This window comes from Lipotes vexillifer, unplaced genomic scaffold (assembly GCF_000442215.2).
Source record: "Lipotes vexillifer unplaced genomic scaffold, Lipotes_vexillifer_v1.1 scaffold263, whole genome shotgun sequence".
Lineage (NCBI taxonomy): Eukaryota > Metazoa > Chordata > Mammalia > Artiodactyla > Lipotidae > Lipotes > Lipotes vexillifer.
The window spans coordinates 85,418-112,049 of record NW_006796752.1 but is presented as its reverse complement, the minus strand read 5'-3'; the positions used below and the strand labels follow the sequence as shown (position 1 = coordinate 112,049).

Below are 26,632 nucleotides of genomic sequence, written 5' to 3'. Positions count from 1 at the left end.
TCCCTACACTGGTATGGAAACATGGAAGGAGTCTCTCTTGGAAATGGCCATACAGTGCTATAGGATAAAGCTATTTCATTGATATTTTTCTTGTCCATAACACACAGAATTTAATCTGATGTTCCTTTCCCACGGAAACTGGCAATATTCAAACCATATAGCATGGGTGTCTGATGAGGATTAGGGTGTATGAGGGTCCACAGCTTAATTTGAGACTATATGCAAAATTCTATATGCAAAAAAAACCAGTCTGTGGCATAGCCAAAACAAGTATAGATTGACTATAAATTCTGAACAGTTCATATAATCATTATTAATCAATATAGGTATAGTAATCACATTGATTATGAAAACTGATCTTAGGGACTTCCCTGGTGGCACAGTGGTTAAGAATCCGCCTGCCAAAAAAAAAAAAAAAAGAATACACCTGCCAATGCGGGGGACACAGTTTCCATCCCTGGTCCGGGAAGATCCCACATGAGGCGGGGCAACTAAGCCCATGTGCCTGCGTGCCTAGCGCCCGTGCTCTGCAACAAGAGAAGCCACCGCAATGAGAAGCCTGCGCACCACAACGAAGAGTAGCTCCCACTCACCGCAACCAGAGAAAGCCCGTGTGCAGCAACGAAAAGACCCAATGCAGCCAAATAAATAAATAAATAAATAAAATTAAAAAAAAAGAAACCTGATTCTAGAAAACCATAGGGATCATTTAAAATATTGAGGTTTAACAAGTTTAAATAGATCAGATCATAAGTGATGCCCTTTTCCTCATCTCCTTATGAAAGAAAAATTTAAATTCTTCAGGTGAGCATACCTGAAGAAAGTGCACAGTAACTTTTACTAGAGAATTCAACTGTACTTTTAAAATGAACATTAAACAATAATAAACAGTAATAATAAAACAGCTACCCTTTACTGACTAACTACTGTGTACCTGACATAGTGGTGTTTTACATATATTATCTTAATTAATTCTCTCAAAAGCCATAGGGCTTAATGCTTAATGCTGTTAGTATCCCCGTGAAGCCGAGAGAGTTCAAGTTCACACAGCTAAAATAAGTGGATTTAGGAATGGAACCTATAAAAGCCTGATCCCTGGAACCTGGCTCTTAAGCATTACTCTATTCTAGAACCACAAACACCTTCAACATAACCCAGAGATGTAGCAAGAGGAGTTAAAAGACTTGTCATATTGGGCTTCCCTAGTGGCGCAGTGGTTGAGAGTCCGCCTGCCGATGCAGGGGACACGGGTTCGTGCCCCGGTCCGGGAAGATCCCACATGCCGCGGAGCGGCTGGGCCCGTGAGCCCTGGCCGCTGAGCCTGCGTGTCCGGCGCCTGTGCTCCGCAATGGGAGAGGCCACAACAGTGAGAGGCCCGCGTACCGCAAAAACAAACAAACAAAAAAAAAAAAAAAAAAAAAAAAAAGACTTGTCATATTGATGGATCTAGGATGAGGTTTTCCAAATTCATAAATTAGGGTTGTTCAGTAGATCACATAACTTCATTAAAGTAAATCAAGTAATCCTCTTTGCTTGCTAGGCTGATATTTATAAAGGATGGGCCAGGGAGATAAATTTCCAGTTAAAGTTTGTTCCAAGCATGGCTGTTCCTATAAACTTACATAAGGTAACCACCAACCCACTGTCAAAAAGACCCCAGAGAAACCTTACTACAATCTCTTTAGGATACTTTCAAATGAAGAATTGCTATTTAGAAAAGAAATATACTTTCACTGTAAAAAGAAAGAAAAATACAGATATATTCAAGAAAAAAAATCACCCATCCATAACCCCATCACTGTTTAATTTTGTTGTTCTTATATTCTCCTAGTTTCTGGGTGTTCATACATAAATTTCTATTGTTTTTTGTAATTTATTTAGTTTTTTATTTAGTTTTGGCTGCGTTGGGTCTTTGTTGCTGCACACGGGCTTTCTCTACTTGCGGCGAGCAGGGGCTACTCTTCGTTGTGGTGCATGGGCTTCTCATTGCGGTGGCTTCTCTTGTAGCAGAGCACGGGCTCTAGGCGCGCGGGCTTCAGTAGCTGTGGCTCGCGGGCTTAGCTGCTCCGCGGCATGTGGGATCTTCCCGGACCAGGGCTTGAACCTATGTCCCCTGCATTGGCAGGCGGATTCTTAGCCACTGTGCCACCAGGGAAGTCCCATAAATTTCTATTTTTAAATAAAATTTAGATACACTATAATATTATTTCATTTACTGTCTTTTCCTGTCAATATATTAATATATGATTTAGCAGCCACAACCCAGCTTCACATCTTATGAATTGTGAAACTTTAAGAAAATTGTTTAGTTTCTAAGTGCCTCAATTTTCTTTTTTGTAAAATAGAGATAATATCAATATAATGTTGCCATAAAGGTTTATTTTTAATATTTGAAAAATGCTTAGGGCAGTGCCTGGCACATAATATTATAAAATAAATACTGGAGAAAAGTATGTGCACCTTTTAAAGAATTCTTTCTGGATTCTTTTCTTACCTTCCAGAAAGAGTCTATCAACTGATATGCTTAGAGCACAGCATGTGAGTGGAGTACCCATTTTCCTGCTCCCATGGCAGAGTGGTTAAGAGTGTGGGAGGTCAGGCCAAAATCTGGCTCCATTGTCCAGTAGCCATGTTATCCTGGGAAAGTTGCTTGACCATGCTAAGGGTCACTTTCTTTTTCTGTAAAATGGGAATGACAATAAATATCTACTTTTTAGGATTGTTAGGAAGCTGAAATGAGATGATATAAGTGATTAGCACAGTGCCTCACATAGAGAAAGGGATCAATAAATGCTATTAGTCTATGTTTGCAGTCCCTCCACATTAAAGATAAGGAAAATTAGGACCAGTAAGTATGTCATCCATGGCTGAAGAACTAAAGTAATAAGCCAAAATGATACAGGAAATCCAGTGAGAAGGATATTTCTGGCTCGAGGTGATAAATTTTTTTGTGCCTTGCTGACCAATATGGATATCTTTAAAAAAAATATATTTCCAGGATGACTTCCTGTGGTTAGCGCTCAGCATATATTCATTAGTGACGTGGACAGTGGCACAGAAAGTATGCTCATTAAACCTGCTAGTGTGAGGGAGCGAGGGCATGAGCTTCACCTTGAAAGAAAGAACCAAGAAAATATGATTCTACCAGGAAATGTGACAGTAGTCTACTTGAAGAGAAAAATCAGTTGCCAAAGTACCACGTGCGAAACAAATGATTATGTTCAAACCAAGAAGAGAAAGCTCTATCAGCCAATCTGTGCAAAACAACTGTATGATGAATGTAATTCTACAGATTAAGTTAACCTGAAAGCCTTGAGCAGATAGACTGAGAACGGGGTGGTGTCCTGCTCTTTTGGGGCACCATTGATCAGCCTTTCAGATAAGTAACAAGATAGGATTGGGTTCCCTAATGAGGGATGGTCTTGCAGAGTGTAGGACTTCATCAGAGGGGACCTACAATACAAATGGCTAAAAAAAAAAATAAATAACCGCATTATTCACTTTGAGGAAGTTGTCAGACATTTTTGTTATTTTTTAAGTATAGGCAAGACTCTCTTAGGAAGTATACAGTTGTTTATTTCCACTGAGATTAGAACAATAGGAAGTGGATTTCAAACTGCAGCATGGAAGAGTTAACTTAGAATGATTGAAAAAAAACTTACAATTAGTGTGAAATGTAAAACACTGCAAATGATTACCAAGTAAAACTATGTGATCTTTTCAGAATTATTCAAAATAAGACTTTTTTGTATTAGTTTCAAATTATTTTCGTAGGTCTTAACTAAAGGCAGGAGAATAGGCTGGGTAGACTCTCAAGATTCCTTTCTATGATTTGATGATAAAAAAGACTTGATCCTATAAAGATTGCTCTGGCTTCTTTTCTATTGAGGCTACCCAAGGAACAGCTGTTGCCTTGACAACAAGGGACAGCCTTAGGTTCCTCATATGCTAGTAGGAAAATGGCCAATTTTCTTGTTCATAAGAGAAAACTGTTAGTTAATATGTGCATCTCTTTCTCTCTCCCCCGCACCTGTCTCTCTTTCACTCTCTCTGTCCTACCATTATTAGCCACCCTTACATGAACCTCAGTGAAAGAGTTCAAGGAAGATGAGAAAAAGGTGGTAGAATAGTTTGTATTTTCAGAAATACTCACCGAAACTTAAGAAACTCATTCACAAAAGACTTTGGAGTAAGGTAATGCTATAGGAATACCAAGAGATCAGCCTTCAATGTGTAGAGAAGGAAAACAATGGATGACATAAAATTCTTAGAATGTGGGCAGACACTGAACAGATTCCAAGAGGAAGGAATCAATACACCTTCACTGATGTCTCAACATGGGATGAGTGACATAACCACCACTTCCAACTATCTAGGTACACGTATACGGACATCACCCACTTTTGACTAAACTGAGTAGATTGTATACAGACCTAGCTTTACATAAGATTTATATGAATAATACTATAGAACATAGTAGAAGAACAGCAGTTAGTTCACGTACAATTCACTAAAGTAATAGGCAACAATTAGTTCCCCTAGGGTAAAAACCTTAGGATAATACCTGCTTTCTCCTTTGCTACCTGAAATGTAGCCAAATGCAGGTTAGGAAACAGATTGACAACTGATAAAAAGTGCTTTGAGTAAACTTACCCATATATTATGTGGGGAGCTATAGCTCGTTGAATTAAAGTAAGCCAACTCTCTGCAGTGTCTCTTAAAGCCTCAACTATAAAAAAGCCAAGTTTGTTAGCCCAGTGGAGTGGTGCTTTTTCCATACAGAAGCATGGAAGGTTCAAGCTGCAGCTCTGAACCTGCCTTGTTTTTATACTGCGCTCAAATGGATGGTGTGTTACAGTATCATGACAACACACATTTTCTTGTATGTTTACCCTACCTTTTTCTACATAGTGATTATACGGTGGGTGTGTTTTTTGTTTGCTGTTTCACCACTCCCCACTACCTCCCAAGGATTTTTTTTGGGGGGGGTGGTATTATTGTTGTTAAAAAGTATTTTTCTTCTGGTTATAAAAAAATTCAAGCTTGTTGTAAAGAATATGAAAAAAGTTCACAGAAGAACAAAGAAGGAAATGAAAGAATCTTGGTATTGTTTTGAAGAGCAGTACTGAAAGCAAAGAAAGCCAATACCAATATTTTTTTTACTAAATGCTGGGATAGCATAAGACACAGGATATTACTTCCTGCCTGTTTTCTTTATTTTTCTGTGTCTACCATGGTTCCGGGAGAATAACACTCTAATGATGTGCAAAAACATGCAGGTACCCGTAGGCGATGCTATATATTCTGATGACGTACAGTGGGATTGTCAAGCACGTGAGAGAATATATAAGGTTGGAAAGGCTAAGCAAAACCACACTTACACTTTGATGAGATAATGTTAAGGATATTTTGAAAACTCTGCTACTTGTGGCACAATATTGCTGTCAGATTTTGGAGCTAGCTTTTCTCATCCCAAGCCCACTGGTCCCCAATATTTCTCACAGAATGAGAAGACCATCCTCTTGGTTGGTCCCACTTTTTTTTTTTTTTTTGCGGTACGTGGGCCTCTCACTGCTGTGGCCTCTCCCGTTGCAGAGCACAGGCTCCGGACGCGCAGGCTCAGCGGCCATGGCTCACCGGCCCAGCCGCCCCGCGGCATGTGGGATCTTCCCGGACCGGGGCACGAACCCGTGTCCCCTGCTTCAGCAGGCAGACTCTCAACCACTGTGCCACCAGTGAAGCCCTGGTCCCACTTTTAAACAGTCACAAAGTCTTATCTTCTACCTTTTTTCTCGTTCCCTATTTCAGACCCTCATTACTGATCCCTTTTCCATTCATGTCCCCCATTTAAAATTATTCAGTGTGTCCCTATTGTCTATAAGAAAATATCTTTGTGTTGTGGTACCTTTCAATTCTCCTGCCTCATCTCATGTTACTCTCCCAGGCAAATGCTGCCCTCAAAAGTCACCCCATTCCCCATTCAGTAGGGTTGAACTACTTGTAATTTCTCACTTCTCTTCACCTCTCAGGCTCAAGATTTTCCATATTATTACTTTTATTGTTATTCTCTCTACCTGGAATACACTTTCACCTCAGCTTTTCACCAGGAACATTTATATCCCCATCTTTGGAGTTTCAGATAAGACCTTATTCTTTTTTTTTTTTTTAAGAGAGTGCATATATTTTATTGCTTTCTCATTGGCTGCATTTTTTTAAATTTTAATTTTATATTGGAGTATAGTTGATTAACAATGATGTTAGTTATAGGTGTACAGCAAAGTGATTCAGTTATACCCATACAACTGTCCATTCTTTTTCAAATTCTTTTCCCATTTCGGTTATTACAGAATATTGAGCTAAGTTCCCTGTGCTATACAGTAGGTCCTTGTTGGTTATCTATTTTAAATATAGTATTGTATACATGTCAATCTCAAACTGCCAATCTAGCCCTCCCCCCACCCTTTCCCCCGGTAACCATAAATTCGTTGTCTAAGTCTGTGTTTCTGTTTTGTAAATAAGTTCATTTGTATCATTATTTTAGATTCCACATGTAAGCAATATCATATGGTATTTGTCTTTCTCTGTCTAACTTACTTCACTTAGTATGATAATCTCTTGGTCGATCCATGCTGCTGCAAATGGCATTATTTTTAATTTCTGAGTAATGATCCATTGTATATATGTAGCACATCTTCTTTATTCATTCATCTGTGGATGGACATTTAGGTCGCTTCCATGTCTTGACTATTGTAAACAGTACTGCAATGAACAATGGGGTGCATGTATCCTTTCAAACCATTGTTTTTTCTGGATATACACCCAGGAGTGGGATTGCTAGATCATATGGTAGCTCTATTCTTAGTTTTTGAAGGAACCTCCATATTGTTCTCCATAGTGGTTGTATCAATTTATATTCCCACCAACAGTGTAGGAGGGTTCCCTTTTCTCCATACCCTCTCCAGCATTTATTGTTTTATAGATTTTTTTGATGATGGCCATTTTGACTGTGTGAAGTGATACCTCATTTGCATTTCTCTAATAATTGGCAATGTGGAGCATCTTTTCATGTGTTTGTTGGCCATTTATCTGTACGTCTTCTTTGGAGAAGTGTCTATTTAGGTATTCTGCCCATTTTTTGGTTGGGTTGTTTGTTTCTTTCACATGAGCTGCATGAGCTGTTTGTAAATTTTGGAGATCAATCCCTTGTCAGTCGCATTGTTTGCAAATATTTTCTCCTATTCTGTGGGTTGTCTTTTCGTTTTGTTTACGGTTTCCTTTGCTGTACAAATGCTTTTGAGTTTAATTAGGTCCCACTTGTTTTTTTTTTATTTTTTTATTTTCATTACTCTAGGAGGTGGATCAAAAAAGATCTTGCTATGATTTATGTCAGAGAGTGTCCTGCTTATGTTTTCCTCTAAGAGTTTTATAGTATCTGGTCTTACATTTAGGAGGTAAGTCCTTATTCTAATGGTGTGGCTGCTCTGCCCTTGATCCCCTCCCACCTGGAGACAGACATGCTTCCCTGATGAGTCTTGATAGCTTTGCCATATTGTGTGCACTTGGTATGCTTTAGCTCATTTAACAAAAGTTCTGGAAGGCAGCATCCTACTAGTTTTGCTCACTGATACGTATCACTATCACTTACTACAGAGAGCATGTCACACATTAGGTGCTCAATGACTATACAATGAGAATGAGTGAATAAAGGAATGATGAATGTCTACTGTGTGCCTAGTGCTGGGAAGCCAGTGTTAAATCAGCTAGACCTCTCTGACCTATGTTGCTTACAATGTAATAGGGGGACTCAGGGAAGTAAACAGAGGAAATGTCGTGATAGCCGAAATATGATGCCAGGGGAAATGTATATAGGTCAGGGAAGGTTGACATTAGCTGGGAAAATATGGGAAGAGTGCCCAGGCAGCAGGAACAGATGTGCTAAGGCTTAAAGTGAGAGAGAACTTGAAGAAAAGGAAACAGATTCACTCGGGCTATAATTCCCAGTGTGAGATGAAGAGTGAGAGACGAGATGGGGGAGGAGAAGGCCCAGTTCACGAGGGCCCCAGAATCCATGTTAGGGAGGCCTTGGCGAGCTGGGGAGGGATGACGTGCTGAGATTTGTGGGTTAAAAAACTCATTTTGGCTGAGGCGCGGAGATGGTATTAGAGAGATCGATTATGGAGGCAGTTACCTGTTAGGAGTCGTAGTTTTCTCCACTTGATGGTAAACACCTTGAGGGAAAGGATAATCACTTTTTCAATTTTGTAAATTAAGGGCTTAGGTCAATGTTTCTTTAATGAGTGATAAACTCTACATATGTCAATTATCATACCTCAGAAAAACAAAAATAAAAAAGCCCCTTCTTTAAAGAAGTTGCATCCCCTGTGCCTCATCTAGTCATTGGGTCAATATAACTACCTCCAGGTAAGCTAGTTACACAAAGGAGATTTAGTGGCACCTCCACCCTGACCTTGCTCCTGATAGATACATAAGCTGATTTATATTACCTGACCTTGCCTATATTATAACTGACCATTTAAATTGCATTTTTTTGGCTTTTTCATGAAGACGTCATTCCTGGATTAAGATCATGGCTTTTCCATGTTGCATAACCTACCTAAGAATAATCCATGCAACTCTGCCTCTTTGTGTTTATTCAAAGACTGGTGAAAGAGTTAATGAAGATATGAACTAAGGAAAGCATAAATGATAAAACAGTCATCTGAAAGGTTACTTCTGACTTCGCTGTATTTGTATTAGAATCTAGTCATTAAAGTGATATAATTCACTGAATAAAATCATTTTATTAAGCCTTTGGTCAGCAGATTATTAATACCTATATTATATATAGAACTCATATAAAATTAGTAATTATAGCTCTCATTTTTCTTTTGATACAACGAAAAAAGTAAAAGAATTTTCAAAGTATCTGAGAGGACTTTGTGAAATAACATCACAGTTAATCAAAATTTAACATAATAAACTAATAAAATAGTAAAAATGTTCTAATTTAATATTAGTAGTAGATGTCTTCTCCTTATCCTTATTTTATATACAATGACACTTTCAAAGCATTATAAATTTGTGAGCTAATAACATATCACAAATCTACAACAATATGAAAAGCCAAAAATATTGATAACTTCTGATTCAGATTATATGTCAATTTTCATTATTGTGTTTCTAGTAAATAAGTAACATAAATTTATTTGTAGGGTGGTGGGTGATATGGATTATTTTTCCTGTTACCTAATTAGAGTCCCTACTTTTCTAAAGCTTTCAGTCTTTCATGTTTCACAATGAAACATTAATCTGTATGGTTCACTTAATCAGATTCAACAAACTTTGTTTATAAAATTTCATATACCTAAGTTTTTTAGCATATGTTATCTTCTAAATGGTTAATTTACATGTTGATCTACCCACGACAATCTTACATTTATACTTTCATTGTTAATTATTATCATTGTTGTGGTTGCTTCACATTAATAGCAACTAACAGTGTTTAGAAGAATAAAAGGGACTCTGATTTTGCATCTGGATGTTTTTTAATGGATGTGTCACACCAAAGATTTTGTCATTTTACAGTGAGAATGAGCTGGGGGAAAATAGTTGTTAATAGATTGTTAGGTTGGTATTTGGGCCACAGTTATTTCTGGGGGGTTTTCTCCTTAAGAACATCTTTAATACTGCACCCAGAGATTTGACTCAGATGTCAGGAATAATGAGCTTCATTATAAAGTAGACCTTGATGATAGTTCTGGCTAAAAAAGAAAGAAAAGATTGAAAAAAAGAGGTATTTGTGGTACTTTACATAGACAGACATGTAGCACCATCTACTGGATTAGAATAAATGAATAAAATCTGTATTTCCACTAGCAAAAGCTTCCTATAGCTTGATAGGAATTGGTTTAGCCAATTCTTTTGATTCTGATGATTGTTTTACTAGTAGATGAGAGTACTTTGCTATATAGGGCCTTCTTTTCCCCTTTGTCTTTGCATCTAGGAAATTTTTTTTTTTGCATCACGTGTACACACACACACACACACACACACACACACACACACACACACACACACGCATATCCCATTGTACCCAACTAAATCATGTAATTTTTTTTTACAAGGCAGTGGTTGCCATTGGCAAAATAAATTTTGTGAATGTAATTTCCCTGAAAAGGATATTAGAAAGTCCGTAATTAAGGAGGTCTTTCCTTTACTGTTTCTCTGCAGTAGAAAATGTTTGCTTTAAATATAGTTATGGCCTCCTGTTATCAGAAGAAATAAATCCTTAAAAATAATCCATTCAATAATTCATTAATTCAGCAAGTATTAATCAAGGGATTACTATGTTTCAGCAACAATGATAAGAACACTGAAAAAACAGAACAGTGATTTCAGAAATATTGCATAATATTTGGCTGTGAGGTAAGTGTTCCTTTGTAAAGACTTACATCCATTTCTTTCATTAACTGAGCAGCCAATTATCCGATATAGCTTTGTAAAATGTACAAGTTTGCAAAATGTTATAGATACTGGTGAAAATATTCAGCACTAAAAACATGTTTTGTATAGGGAGGGAAACTGCGGAACAGAACAATTATAAGACCCTTCTGACCTTTCAATGAGACTGTTATCTCATTATCCAAGTCATTAACTATTTCATAATAAAATGAATTTCCTCAGGAGGGAGTGAGTACCTCAGCAATACAATAGCAGTGTAAAAGCATTGCATGTTGCTGAGGTACATGTTGTAGCCAGGGGCTATCTTGGAAGTTTCTTCTAATTCTGAGGTTATATAAATGCTCTGAATCTAGTCATATGGAACTATATTAAGAATGAATTACATAAAAGAAAATCTGAGAAAATGGAGACATTTACCATATTTCTGGGTAGGAAGACAATACAATAAAAGTTTAATTTCTTCTTAAATTATTATGTATATTCAAGGAAATTTCAATGAAAAATCCTAGGGTTCTTTGACCTTTTTTGAACTTCATAACTTGATTGCAAGGAAGTGTTTGAAAATAAATAAGAGTAGTTGTGATGGTGGTGATAGATGGTGTGCTTGGCCCTACCATAGTAAGAAGCTATGCTACTCAAAACAGTGTGGTTCTTTTGTAGAGATAGATAAATAAATCAATGAAATACCAGACATCTAGAAACATATCATTATATATATGAGAATTTAGTATACTAAAGGACACATTTCAAACCACAGGAGTGAGACAGACTATTTAACAAATGGTGTTGGGAAAATTCCTATTTGTTTTGGAAAAGAACTATGAATCTATGTCCTGTCATACACAAACATAAATTTTATGTGCATTAGAATTTTAATGTAGAATATATAATTATAAAAGTAATTATATAATTATAAAAGTACTTGGGAATTTGGGGTTATCAGATGCAAATTATTATATATAAAATGGATAAACAACAAGGTCCTACTGTATAGCACATAGAACTATATTCAATAGTCTATGATAAACTATAATGGAAAAGAATATATATAAAAAAAGAATGTATATATAGGTATAATTGAATCACTTTGCTCTACAGCAGAAATTAAGACAACATTGCAAATCAACTATATTTCAATTAAAAAAATAAAGTTCTAGGGCCTCCCTGGTGGAGCAGTGGTTGAGAGTCCGCCTGCCGATGCAGGGGACACGGATTCGTGCCTGGGTCCGGGAATATCCCATATGCCACGGAGCAGCTAGGCCCGTGAGCCATGGCCACTGAGCCTGTGCGTCCAGAGCCTATGCTCCGCAACGGGAGAGGCCACAACAGTGAAAGGCCTGCGTATCGCAAAAATAAATAAATAAATAAATAAATAAATAAAGTTCTTCGGAAGCTGAAAAAAAGTACTAAAAAATATATAAATAACATATATAAATATTTTAATGAATAAACAACAATAAATTTTAATGAATAAATACTAAATCTTAATATTAATATAAACTTTAATATTAAATATATTAAACTTTTAATAAGAGTAAAATTTAAATAAATAAATTTATACATTATATATAATACTTAAATATAAATAAATAATATATAAAATAGTTTATTTTTATAGTCTTCCGGGCAAGGCTTTCCTTAGTGAGATGCAAAACAAAAGTTATCAAGGAAAAGACTGACAGATTTAACCATTTAAAAATTTAAAACTCCTCTTTTCATTTATATATTTATTCTCTCAGCAGATTTTTATTGAGCATTACCATGTGCAGGTATTGTTCTAGTTTCTGAATATAGTGTGAACAAAATGCATATCGTTCCTATTGTCATGCATATTACAGTCTAGTGGCAAATACAGAAAATAAACAAAATAAAAATATAAGTACTAATTATGGTGAATTAGTCTCAATGTAATTACTAAATTTGAAAATTTTGCTATAAGACAGAGTAACAGGTAAAAGCTATATTTGATTGAATGGGCAAGGAAGGCCTCTCTCTCTAAGGACGTTATATATAAACTGAAGAATATAGAGCCCTGCAGAATACTCTAGAACTAGACATTATGGAAGAAAATATTCCAGGCAGAGGGATCAGTATATATGAAGACCCAAAGGCTGGGAGACTCCTTGGTTTTTTGAAGCTCTAAGGAAATAATTAAAAAAATTCAAGGTGGCTGAAACATAGGGAATAAGGGGAAAGATGGCAAGAGATGAGCTTGGAAAAAATTTGTCAGGGATAAGATCACATAGGATTTTGTAGACCAAATTAAGGATTTTGGATTTAATTCCAACTAAACCAGGAATCCACTGAAGGGTTTTAACTTGGAAGAAATCTGATTTAAGTTTAATACAGCCCTTAAAATGGTGCAACAACTTTGGAAAAGGTCTGGAATGTTTTATAAACATGCCCTGCTGTCAGCAATTGTACTCCTTGGTATTTATCCAAGAGAAATAAAAACATATGTCCTTGAAAAGGCTTGTACTGAGAGTACACATTAATAATTCTGAAACACATTTAAATGTACTTTGGGGTTGAAAAAATAAGTAAATGGCTGATGGATAGTGGGAGCAAGGTTTCTCACTGTCAGGAGGGAAGTTTCAAATAAATAAGAAGGAAAGGCTAGAATAAACTCTGTGGTACTGGATTGGAGTCAGAGACATCAGCATGTACTAATGTTTAGCGTATACAGATAGACACAAAGATGATTATAGATTTGTATGAATTCTTGGGTTAGTATACATCATATATTATCTAGTTTTGTCTGAGAGGGCCCAGAAGCACTGACAACCCAGTAACAGCAAACATGCCCAGAGCCCAGATCTTGATTTCTAAATGCCATTCTCCAATAAAAGGAATCAGAGCTCCTTGGAGAAATGGCTAATTCTCAGGCTGTGTAAGGGAAAATACAAGATGGCCTAGAGCACTTTGTAGGCCAGAAAGTAAGGAGGTGCTCAAAAAACAAAAAGATGAAGGCATGTCAAAGATACAGGGGCCAATGGCCAGAGCTGGAACAAATTGGGTAACAAAATAGCATAGTTTGGATTATAATCCAAAGTATAAAATATATATGAGTCCACAGTAATATAAATAAATAATTGAATAAAGAAATAAACAAATGGAGAGGATAGACTCCTACTTACAGAAACATTTCAAATAATACATGTAGATACTCTCTTTTTGGGAGGTAGAGTGTAATCTCTCTCCTCGAAGGCAGACCGAACTCAGTGAATCATTTAGAGTATGGAAGGGGAAATAGTAGCTTTACAATGGAGAAACCTGGCAAATGCTATCTTAACAAAGTGATCACAGGTAAAATCACCAGTGATGCCATGATGACATCACGAGCCCTCTGATAAGATGTGATGAGAAGTGTATTTCACCTCTGTGGTTTTCTTCCCCCAAACCCATAACTCCAGACTAATTATGAGAAAACCATCAGATAAAACATTAAGAGACATTTAGAGAACTTCTATATGAAATAACTGACCAGTATTTCTCAATACTGTTCAGGTTACAAAAAACAAGAAAAAACTGAGAACTTGTTACAGACCGAGGAAGACTAAGGAGACATGATAACAAAATGCAATGTGGTATGCTAGATTATATCCTGAAACAGAAAAAACATGGATGGGAAGACTGGAAATCTGGAGTTTAGTTTATAGTAATGGGCCAATGTTGGCTTCTTTCTTTTGTCAAATGTACCATGGTAATGTGTGATAATATTAGAGGAAACTGAAACTACATGAGGGATATATGGGATATTATCTTTGCAAGTTTCTGTAAATCAAACTTATTCTAAAATAAAAAGTATATTAAAAATCTTGTACAGGAATGTTTATAATAGCTCTATTCATAGTTTCCCCAAACTGAATACAGTCCAGGTGTTCATCATTAGAAGAAGAGGTAAACAGTGTGTTATATTTACATAAGGGAATACTATTCAGCAATAAAAAGAAATGAACCATTGATACTGCACTATGGATGAATATCAAAAACATGAAGCTGAGTGAAAAAAAGCCTAACATCAAAAAGCACATATTTTTATCAGTCTGGGTGCAATCAGGAGAGAGAAACCACACAGCAATTTAATAGGGAAGGCTCAATATAAAGAATTGTTAACTGTAACAGAGGATGGAGTAACAAGCAGCTGGCAGTTAAGAAGTAAAGAAAACTCTAAAGAATGGAGATATAGCAGAAAAGGAGATATAGTTGAAAAGGAGCAGTTACTATCCTTAAAGCTGAGACAGTGTGCCCAGGGAAGAGCCTCCCCACCCTGTCCCCCAGCTAAATGAATGGCAGAGAAATCATTGTGCTGGTCGAACTTGCTGGAAATCTGTTCTCTGTGGTGCCAGGGAAATCTTTTAAGGGGGTGATGTCTCACTGGAGGCACTCTGTTGCCAAACTACCCAAGTTGGGGTGGGGGTGAGTGCTAAGGGAAGCTGCTGCACACAGCAGGAGCTGGGAATGGAGAAGCCACAGTGCTGCAGGAGCCTGAAGCTGGAAGAACTGCCTGAGATGCAGGAACTGGACGCCGAAGAAGCTGTGCGTGCTGCCGGGTGAGCACACTGGAACCAGGGAGAATAAAGATTGATGTTGTGCCAGCTGTTGAAAGAGAAATATTTAAAAGGCCCATATCTGTTTTCACAGAGCAGGCAAAATGGGTGAATTTGGAGCTGAAAGGCAATAAATGGTAAATTTAGGAAATATAGCACAATACAGTACCTTTTCATTGATTTGAAGTTTTAAAAGAGAGGAAACTAATGTATGATAGAGAAAATATCAGAACAGGAAGTTGCCTCTGGGGGGTTAGGGGATGTGAGAGCAGGGATTGACTGCAAAGAAGCAGGCAGAAACTTTTGGGGGAAGTGGTGATGTTCCACATCTTGAGCATAGTTTAGGTTAACCTGGTGTGTGCATTTGTCCAAACTCAAGATTTGTGTATTTGTTTGTATATAAATTTTACCTATAGAGGGAAGAATGTAAACAAAAGTAAACATATGCATAGTGAAGTCTTTAGGGGGGAAGTGTACTGATTACTGCAGTTTACTTTGAAGTGCATCAATAAATAACATGAATTGATGAGTGGATGGATAGATGGGTATGTAACAGCAAGAATAGTCAAACATTCATGGTAGGACCTAGGAAACATCTAGATCACGGGAATAATCGTGCTCACTGTAAAATTATTTCAGCTTTTCTGTATGTGGGAAATATTTCAAAATTAGATGTTGGAAGTAAAAGATTACCTTAACTGTTGAGGGAGAATGGATTTCGGGGGAACAAGAGTAGAAGCAGATTGTTGAGGATGCCATTGCAGTAGTGCAGTGAGAGATGATGATTGTTTGGAGTGGTGGCAGTGGACTTGGAAGGGAGTCATAAAAGCCAAGAGAAGAAATGTTTTAATAGGGAAGGAATAGTTGAGCTAAATGCAGCTCATAGATCAGGTAAGTTGATGATGAACGTATCCACTGGAATATGAAGCATACTGATGGCAATGAGAGCAGTTTCTGAGGTGTTGTATAGCAAAATACGCTAAAAAAAGTTTAAAGAAAAACCCCCAAAATTAGGAGAAAAATACTCATACACACACACAAACATGCACAAAGAAACTATAACATAAAAAACACTGCCATAATTCAATAAGAAGAGACAACCTAATGGGAAAAAATGGACAAAGGATATGATAAATTCTTAGCAGAAGAAATGTGATGTTCAGTTTCACTCATAATTATATAATTGTCAATAAACAATGAAAAACCATATTTTACTCTTTAGGTTGTAAAATATTTGATACTTCATAAGAATACTGTCATATTTTGTAGGTAGGCAAAGACATTTTGAAAGATAATTTAGTGGTATCTATCAAAATAAAATTGCTTATACCTGTTTTCCATTAATTTTACTTCTAAGAAAATGTCATGCAGAAATACTTACATAGGTGTTCAAGATTATATCTTATTCACCAAATATAACAGTAACTGAAAGATGCATTCCAGTTTTGGAGATATTAAAATGTGAAAATAAGTATAGTCTAGAATTGATGAAATACAGTATTAGAAAGGTGTTCATTATAGCATTGTTTATAAAGTTAAAATTGATTGATGATACTGAATTTTAAGCTGCCATTAAAAGACCAAAGATCTAATATACTAACACAGAAACATAGCCACTGTTGTTAAGTGAAAAAATGAATTTGCAAAAGAATATTTATGGTTTTATTTCTATAGGAAAAAATTAATATATGTATATACTTACAGCTTCATTTAAAAAAATGCCGGTAGGGGCTTCCCTGGTGACACAGTGGTTGAGAGTCCGCCTGCCGATGCAGGGGACACGGGTTCATGCCCCGGTCCGGGAAGATCCCACATGCCGCGGAGTGTCTGGGCCTGTGAGCCATGGCCGCTGAGCCTGCACGTCCGGAGCCTGTGCTCTGCAACGGGGGAGGCCAAAACAGTGAGAGGCCCGCGTACCGCAAAAAAAAAAAAAAAAAAAATTTCGGTAGGATAAACACCAAAATGGGGCAAACTTTTGAGAATGAGATTGGCATGGAGCTGAGGATATCTTTTCCTTTTACTTCATACATATATGTATTTTTCTTTCTTATAAAACAAAGATCACGTTATTTTTGCAAAACCCAAAATCTCTTCATATTTTAGCTTTAACAACCTGATCTGGATGAAGTTATCTATTTGGGAATGAGATAGTAAAAGGGTAACATCTACCTTAGCATTTGGGGATTAAATTGATTATTTCATGGTTAATGACAAGGCTTGTAAAACTTTGGGCTTTATTTCTAAATCTGAATGAATAATGATAGGGTTAGAATCTGGAAGCTGTAGAATTATAAAAGTGGGAAATGGATGATAGGAATACTGTGGTGATGAGGGGGAGAAGCAGGGATATTGTTTAAAGGCAGAACGGTAGAATTTAGAGGATGCATGGACATTTTGTCCAAAATTCAACATTGTATAATCATTATCCTGAAATTCAGGAAATAGAAGCCTTGAGATACGGGAAATGGGATTCTTTGCAGGGATTTGGCTGCCAAAGTTCTTATGTCCTTGGGGCCTAGAGAAGTACCCAGCAAAGACAGCTGCAGTCATACATTTGGCAGCTACAGCTGACACTGAGAGGGGTGGATCAACAGATTGGCACAGGCGAAGGCAGCTGCCTCAGTATTCACATTTTAAAATAATCATTAAAAAGGGACATTGCCATAACAATTTTTAAATATAAATAACAATATGTCATCTTAATATATGCTGGATATTAACATTTTCATTAGTAGTGTTGACTAAACTATTATAAAATAAAAGATGATCTCTATTACGGTTATTTAAGCTGTAAAAGTCCATTATTCCATATAGGTCAACATTCCCTCTACAAGCTGTCTTTCTCTTAACCACCTTGGAAATTTAGGCATTGTAGAACTGGAGAATAAAATGCCTTGCTAACTCTAGACTTTGAAGACACTATTTCTAAGTCCAAAATGCTAAATATATGGAAAACCATGTAAGCACAAAGAGACAAAGCTACAAAAGAAGATTTCAAAAGTATAGCAACAAACCAAGGGTAAAAAAAGACATTTTCAAGACATTTGAGGAAATATGAATATGAAAAGATACTGATCATGAAGAGTTATTTTGATACTGTTAATTTTGTCAGATGTGATAATGATATTGTGTTTATGTTATAAAACATTAAACGTTAAACATTAGTGATGCATGCTCCAGTAGTTATGGGTGACAGGTTATGTTTGTGATTTACTTTAAAATGCTTCAGCAAAAGATATAGATGAAACTAATATGGCAAAAAAAAAAAAAAAAAGAATGTTAAGTCAAGGTGATGAGTATATAGGGGTTCATTATGCCCTGCTCTCTATTCTTACATATTTTTAAACTTTTTATAACAAAAAGGTTAACAATGAACAGGTAAAATAAAATTCAAAAGGGCAAAAAAAGCTACGTATAGTTGACTATTGGATAAGCAAAATTAATTGGTCCTCACAATGCAGTGGTAGAGTATTCCAGCCAACAACACCCCTCATTGCAGAGAGCATAGTTTGAGACCTGTTTCCTAGTTTAGGTCCTGCTTACTTTACCCGCTTCACCTCAGGAAGCTTCACTTCATTTATCTAGGAAATGAAAGGATTAGGTTAGTTCACTGTTTTGTGCTTTCCAGTTCTGAGAAGCGGGTACATAAAACACATCATAAACTCAAACTCCTACCAGTGCCAAGCAGTTAATTCAAATGAATGAATTGGTAAAGTGCTTGCCAGTCTAAAGCGGTTAGACTTTTTCGAGTTTAGGAAGAAATATAGGTTTTTGTGTGGAATTAAAGATGTGTAAATGCTAACAAATGAAAATGTAAAGAAAATAGGGACTTCCCAGGCGATCCAGTGGTTAAGACAATGCGCTTCCATTGCAGGGGGTACGGGTATGATCCCTGGTGGGGGAAATAAGATCCCACATGCTGCCTGGCCAAAAAAAAAAAAAAAAAAAAGGAAATAAAGGTGTGGGAACTCTGCGCTGCAGGTTTGCCATCTCGGGGCAGTTCACGACTGCGGTCAACTAGGACTCTGCAACCGGGCAGAAGACCATTGGGTGGGAGAACAGAAGTTAAAACAGACGAAGATCAAAACATCCAGCAATGATTCTAGGGAGTGAATTGTGCTTCAAAATACCTGTCTACTTCAGCCTACAAGATTTCACCTACTAATGAAACTCAACAAACGTCACTTGAAAGGAAAGCTAGGTTTATTCTTTTCGTTAGCGCTCATCTTCCGCCCGCGATCGCAGCTGCGTAGCGCAATGCAGGTCCGGTGCCCTGTGGTCCCCCGGAGACTGCAGGCGCCACCGATTTTATACCTCCCGGGAGCGCCGAAAGGGCTAACCGGAGCCGCACGTTGAAGGACTGTTATGCCGGTACCTGGCAATCCCAAGGAACCTCTGGAGGAGTAAGTTGACTCGCTTCTCTGGGTGCCCAAGAAGAAAAAGTTGCACTGGATCCTGGGACGGAGTTCTCAACCGGAAGATTTGCCTGGGCGCTTCCTGTTTGGTAACTAAGGGCGCGAAACCGTTGCTAGAGCTCTAGTAGCAACTACCCCGGAGCTTTGCGAGTTCCTTGGGTTGCCTCAGGTGCCGCTCACGGGCGATACGAGAAGGTGGATCTTACCTCTGCATCTTTTCTGAGGTCCCCTGTTTGTCATCATGAGTAGTGAATTCCTGGCGGAGCTGAATTGGGAGGAAGGGTTCGCCATCCCGGTGGCGAACGAGGAGAACAAGATACTGGAAGATCTGGTAAGGATCAGGTGAAGAAGGCGGGGGAAGAAGGGGTCTGTTGGGGGACGTTTTCTAGTTGGCAGAAATACCCCAACCCTTTTATTTCTCTCCGTTCTTTCCCCAATTCCATCTCTTCTCGGTCTACCTCTCTCCGGCAGCATCTCCTTCCTCCCTCACCTGCTAGCCCTTTTCGGTGCTTGCTAAAGCATTAAAATCAATCAATCAATAAATCAAACTGAAACGATAATTGATATTCACAACTATAAAGCTTGAAACTTTACTCCCTCCTCCTCTTCCACTCCTTGCACTCATTTCTAGCCTCCTGAGCAGTAGAGGGAAGGCTGGTTTTCGCGCCCGCTTTTTCCTTCCTCAGAATTAAGCACAGTTTGCAAAGGGACTTCTGAGGTTTGCGTAGCAACAGTTATTTGCGGATGTTTGTAAACAAAACATGTTATGGTAGACATTTCTTTTTGAGTTACTGCCTATGATGTTTAAAGTGACTCGAAGAAATGTTTTCAAGAGGAATGTTCTAGTAAGTATGTATAATGTGCAATTTACAGCTTTTCAAAGTGAGGATTAAGTTGTCACAGAAATATATAAAATATTTTTGTAAGGAGTATTTTACACCAGCTTGCAACCAATGCATGGTAGTTGTTAAAAATAAAATTGCAACCAGCTCAGGAAATTTTGAAAACCAATTAGCAGTCAGTCTAAAGTTCCATCACATGGCAATGTGTTGTGTGGAAGAGGGTCCAAGAAGACCGATGATGTTTACACTACTTTAGAGAATGGAAGAGAAGGTCTTCTCTCCTCTGAGAAATGAAAATGAAAATCCTCCACTTTGTTTTTTGGAAATATGTTTTTCAAACTCTTCTGACTTATTTACTTATATCTAATGTAGATGGCTTCAGATTTTGTTTTTTGTTTTAAGTGAAGGGCAGCATTAGGAAATATAAGAGATCTAGCACTGAGTATTGAGGACTAATAGTAAGCATCCAGTCTTGGGTTCTGATCCTGCTTACCAGCACTGAGTCCATTTCTTCTTCTGTAAACTGAAGATAAGTAAGGGTTGTTACACAGCTCTAAGGACTTTAATATAGGTTAAGTTCCATTCAAACGTTAGTTTTTGGTATTATTGCCATAATATTTGTCTCACAGGACTTTATATACATATTACTTGTATTAGCTATTAAAAAACATTAAAGAGCAATAAAAAGAATAATGAGGGCCATAATCACTTCACCTGAATAAGCTCCAATATTAAAAAAGCAACTCTTGAAAGTTTAAGATATTCAAACAGAAGAGAAGGGTATAAAATAAAAAATTCAAGATATTCCCTTCCCAAAGTACTCACTGTTGACCGTGGAAGTGGCTATCATGGCTTTAAACAAATATTCCAGACATCATGGTCTACAGGTATACAGATAGAAAAGACAGGAGTATTATAAAACTGGGATCCTATTACCTGTGTTGCTTTTAACATAGAAATTTAACTTTAATTTTACTTGTGTTTAAAAGGAGAAAATGTATGGAATTGTTGAATTTCATTGAGTATTACTTGGTTATAAGAGATAATGGTTGCTGAAAGATTTCTTTAACATTAAGAAAAACTAAATGGTTAAATTAATTGTTTTTAAAAAACTTCTTTGCTTCATTTGTAGACAGTATGGGTTGACTCCCTGATCTTTCATTTCTCATCTTTAAAATGAAGAAATTAGCTCTCTTAACCTTCCTGCCACCTTCTTTTCCCCATTAAAAATAGTGGTTTTATTATTTTTATAATATCAAGGTTTATTTTATTTTCATTCTATTCAGTGCCCTTAATTTACTGCAAGTGTTTAGTCTTAGTTTAATATTTAAAATGATTTAATGGTTGTTCATGCAGCCACTTTTACTAAGTTTACCTTTTTTTGAATTTTTCACTTTGATTCATCTTTTGACTGGTTGGGTACTATCCATGTGTGGGTTTCAAGAAGGACCCACAGTACTGTGCTTTCAATTCCTCACATCCCTGGCTGCCAGTCTGGTTCCTTGCATTGCCGACTTTACATTTATAGTCCTTAAATCATAGAATCAGATCTTCAAGATACTTTCTTTCTCCCCCTACTCCTTCCTCCTGGAGTCCTGTGTTTCCCAGCATGGACTATTTTCCCACAGGCCTATTTCCCAGCTGTTAACTTGAGAATTCCCTTTCCTTTACTGGGTTGATGCTCTATTTCCTACATCACATAGCTTCTTTTTTCTCAGATTATTATTCCCTTATTTTAATGAAATACTTCCTTATGTCTCCCTAAAAAGGGTCTATGGGAGGTAAACACTGTGATTATCTTCACATATGATGGTAATTTGGCTGGGTAGAGGATCCTAGAATAAAAATAATTTTTCTACAGAATCTGGAAAGTATTACCCTATTATCTTCCAACAGTGTTGTTGATGAGTAATCTGGTATTAAAATGATTTTCATTTCTTTGTAGCTTACTTTTTTAATCTCTGGAAGCTTTTAGCGTTTTATTTCATCTTTACATAGAAATTTTAATTTTGGCAACTGTATCAATCATATTTTTAATTTTCAGGTTATTTGCTTATTGCTTTTTTGTATCACATGGTCTTGTTTTAGGAGTACATTATCATTTACAATCTCTCTGAGTGTGTGTGTGTCTGTGTGTGTGTGTTTAGTTCTTGTCTTTTGTGTCCTGAATTATCTGTTTTCTTTGGGATCTTTTTGTTTGTTTATCTTGATGTCCCTCACATTATGTAAGTTTTCAGTATATATCTGGTGGTCCTTGCATGTCCTTTTATATTGAAGAAAGAGGCAATAAAACGTTGTTTGGGAACTCTATGGGGAAGGAATTATCAAGTTGTGGAGAGTTAATCATTATGCTTTCATTTAAAAAGCAGATGCTTTTGCTCTGGGTTCATTATGCAATGATAGAAATCATAATTGATGAAGAAAATAAAAGTGATAAAGCACCAAACAACACAACAGCTAAATATGTAAAAGTAAAAGCTATTATAAGTGCAAGTAGGCCTTGAGAAAAATATGTAGTGAGATACTTCAATATTTACTTCCTCAGAATTAGATAACTCTAATAGATAAAAATAAAGATATAAAAGATATGACTAATACAACAAAAATAAGAACATAGAGAACATATATCCCTTAAGTAGAATATGTTCATAAAACATTTACAAAGGTAGATTATGTACTAGACCAGAACAAAAACCTAAAAATGAGTGATCAACCTTAAATACAGTAGGCTAAGTGAAATAAGCTGGACACAAAAGGACATACTGTATGGTTCCACTTATATGAGATAACCTAGAGTAGTCAAATTTGTAGAGACACAAAGTACAATGGTGATTTCCAGGGGCTGGGGCTAAGGGAAATGGGGAGTTGGTATTTAATGGGTACAGAGTTTCAGTTTGGGAAGATAAAAGATTTCTGGAAATGGATAGTGGTGATGGTTGCACAACACGTGGATGGACATAATGCCACTGTACTTAACGTACACTGAGAAAGGGTTAAAATGGTAAATTTTATATTATATATATTTTATAACAATTTAAAAATGAGTGATGGCAAATTTATAGATCACATTTTCTGATCATAAGCCAATAGCATTTATAATAAACAATTAAAAAAATTATCCGCCATTGTTAGGAACTGAATACTTGCGTGCCTTCCCCCCCCCCCCACCCCGCCCCATTCATATGTTGAAGCCCTACCCACCCCCCCCAACTCCCTGTGTGATGGTATTTAGAGGTGGGGCCTGTGGGAGGTAATTAGGTTTACATGAGGTCATGATGGCGGGGAAGGGGGAGCATGGGATTACTGTCCTTATGAGAAGAGGAAGAGAGACCAGGGCTCTTTCTGTCATATGAGAACTCTGAGAAGGCAGCCATCTGCAAGTCAGGAAGAGAAATTTCACTGGAACGGAATTGTCTGGCACCTTGATTTTGGACCTCCTAGCCTCCAGAACTGTGAGAAATAAATTTCCATGTTTTAGCCACCCAGTCTATGATATTTTGTTATGGCAGCCTGAGCTGACTAAGCCCCATCTTAAATATTGATACTTAAGTGAGTTTCTCAGAAATATATTTCTGGGTAGCTTTATATCAAAGATAAATTGAAAGGAAAAAAATCACCTTTTAGAAAACAATAAAAGGGGACTGCTTCATACCCACAACCACAGGAAACGGCAAAAATCTTAGAGAAAACTTATAGCCTTAACTGCCTTTATTTTAGATCAGTGTCTTAGCTTGGGTTACTACACCAGAGTAACATAGACTGAGTGACTTAAAAAACAGACATTTATTTCTCACAATTATGAAGGCTAGAAGTCAGGATTGGGGTGTCATAGCTGAGTACCTATGAGAACCCTCTTTCTGGCTTGTAGATGGCTGCCTTCTGGCTCTGTTCTCACATGGCTAAGAGAGAGTGAGCTCTGGTCTCTCTTCCTCTTCTTATAAGGACACTAATCCCATCATGAAGGTCCTACCCTCATGTCATAGTTTAAGCCTACTTACCTCCCAAGGGCTCCACCTCCAGATAATATCACATTGGGGATTAGGGTTTCAATATATGAATTTGGGGGTGACAAATATTTAGGTCATAAAAATCAGTAAAACAAAAAGTAAAGAAACTAAGAACTCCTCTTAATAAGTTTTAAAAAAGAACAATAGGGCTTCCCTGGTGGAGCAGTGGTTGAGAGTCCGCCTGCCGATGCGGGGGGCGCGGGTTCGTGCCCCGGTCCTGGAGGATCCCACATGCCGCGGAGTGTCTGGGCCCGTGAGCCATGGCCTCTGAGCCTGCGTGTCCAGAGCCTGTGCTCCGCAACGGGAGAGGCCATGTCAGTGAGAGGCCCGCATACCGCAAAAACAAAACACACCAAAAAAAAGAACAATAAAGTAAAAAAAAGGGAATTAAAATAAAAACTGAAATTAATGAAATAAACAGCACAAAATACATATTTATTATTACAGTTCACCTTGAACAGTGTGAGAGTTAGGGGGTGCTACCTGCCCCCCGCCCCCGGCAGTGGAAAATTTGAGTACTGCTATCTCTGTCTCAAAAACAGGGAATTGATAAATAATTCACCCAAGGGCAGGAAGCTGAAACAGTTTGGATAGAATCAGGAATCAAACCTTAGTTCTTTTGATTCCCCATATTGTGATCTCTAAGCAAACACAAACTTTTCCCCACACTTAGTTAAAGATCTGTAAAATGAAAATATAGGTACTATATTTATTGAAAAAAATTCCCCATATAAGTGAAACCACAGTTCAAACCCAGGTTGTTCAAGGGTCAACTGTACTTAGTAAGTTTAATATAATATAGGACATAACAAATGAGTAAATTAGTATTTATTTTCTTTCTTCCTTCGTTAAAAATTCAAATATTTCTTCTGCATTTTAGTGGATGGTGTTGTGTACACCTCCTGGGTTGTCGCCCCAACATGGGGAACCACAGCTCCAAACACTAAGGAAGCATATTTTTTGTTGTTGAGCTTTTATATTGCTTTGAGGGGTGACATACTCTAGTGGTCCTGAGAACGTGTGTTATAATTTCCTAAAGGTTTGTTTGTTTGCTTGCATTTACAATGTTTTGTTTCTACTCAGGGTTCTTATTCAAAAGACACACAAAATTTATTAAGAAACAGGTTTTAAGCATGTGAGAGTTAGTTGTTCTGTTCTGTTAAGCTTAGCCTAAGTCTGTTGGTTTTGAACAGGAGTTCAGGGAGGAGCTATTATGCTGCGTGTACAGCTACTTTTCAAATTTATGTTTCATGCTGTGTGTTTTTGTTACATCTTGTTGCTATGCTCTGTCTACTTTAGCTATCTTGTGGTTTAATTACAGAATAGAATCTTATTAAAGTGCATTTTAGCAGTGGACCTGCTAACGCTGTAAATCTGAGAGAGATTTCTATTCTCTTTTAATATGATGCTAATTTTCCCACAGAGCTATTTTATAATATTTAAAAGATTAGTAGATTTTAGAAGTTTAAATGGATATTGCAAGAAGTGAAGTAAATGAGGATTTAATTTTCTTTTGATTTTAGATCCTTTTAATATGGTAAAAACTTAGTAGGACTTTGGTTAATCATAGAATTTATTATTTACAGTTGTCAAAGCTGCGGGATGAAAGGTCAAGCTTTCAAGATCAGCTACGTGACTATGAAGATCGAATTAATGCTATGACTTCTCACTTCAAAAATGTTAAGCAAGAGTTCTTATTTACCCAGGTACAATAATGTTGAAATTCACATTGATTATATCATGTGTAGTCATGGAACATTTCACATTGCATTTACATCTATGATTTGATTTTAGAGATATTATAGGAAACTTTTGTATAACTCAATAATTATGAACATAACCTTGAACCTGAAAGTAGGTAGAAAAAAGACTTTTAGGAACTCTACTGCCACCAAATTCAAGGAATAATTAGTTCATTTGAAAAGAGAAATCATCATTCAAACAGTCTGATATAATATTAGTCAGCTGAAGGATATGAGAAGGATACAGTGATGGCAGTGAGAAACTATGGCGTTAAGTAGAAGCAGACCTAATAAAACACATAATAGAGTTTCTGTCTACTTTTAAATTTTTCAGCACAACCCCCTGGAGCCATTTTGAATGGAGGCAAATAGTCCACACACTTCAGTAGCCCTTAGGACACGACGGTATTTTAGCATAGTTTAAGAATTGAATTTTATAATGACGATTCTGAGGTAATAGAAAAGTTAAATTATATTCAGGAAACTAAGGTAACTGGGAACAGTACAAAGCATTTTAGAAATATTAACACAAATAATAAAAGTTAAAACTTAGAGTGATTAATTAAGTAAACATCTGTTTTATGGACAATCTATTCATGTGTAGAATCTCTTTCC

General features: G+C 36.9%; 1 protein-coding gene across 1 annotated transcript in view; it reads left to right on the top strand.

Annotated features, from left to right (window-relative positions):
- The first annotated feature begins 19,667 nt into the window (after nt 1–19,667).
- The window catches only part of CCDC39 (coiled-coil domain 39 molecular ruler complex subunit), a 46,115-nt gene continuing 39,150 nt past the window's right edge, over nt 19,668–26,632 (top strand). Inside the window, exons 1-2 of the mRNA XM_007468912.1 lie at nt 19,668–19,757; nt 25,862–25,981. Of these exons, the coding sequence (XP_007468974.1) occupies nt 19,668–19,757; nt 25,862–25,981 (210 nt within the window). The remainder of the gene's footprint in view (nt 19,758–25,861; nt 25,982–26,632) is intronic.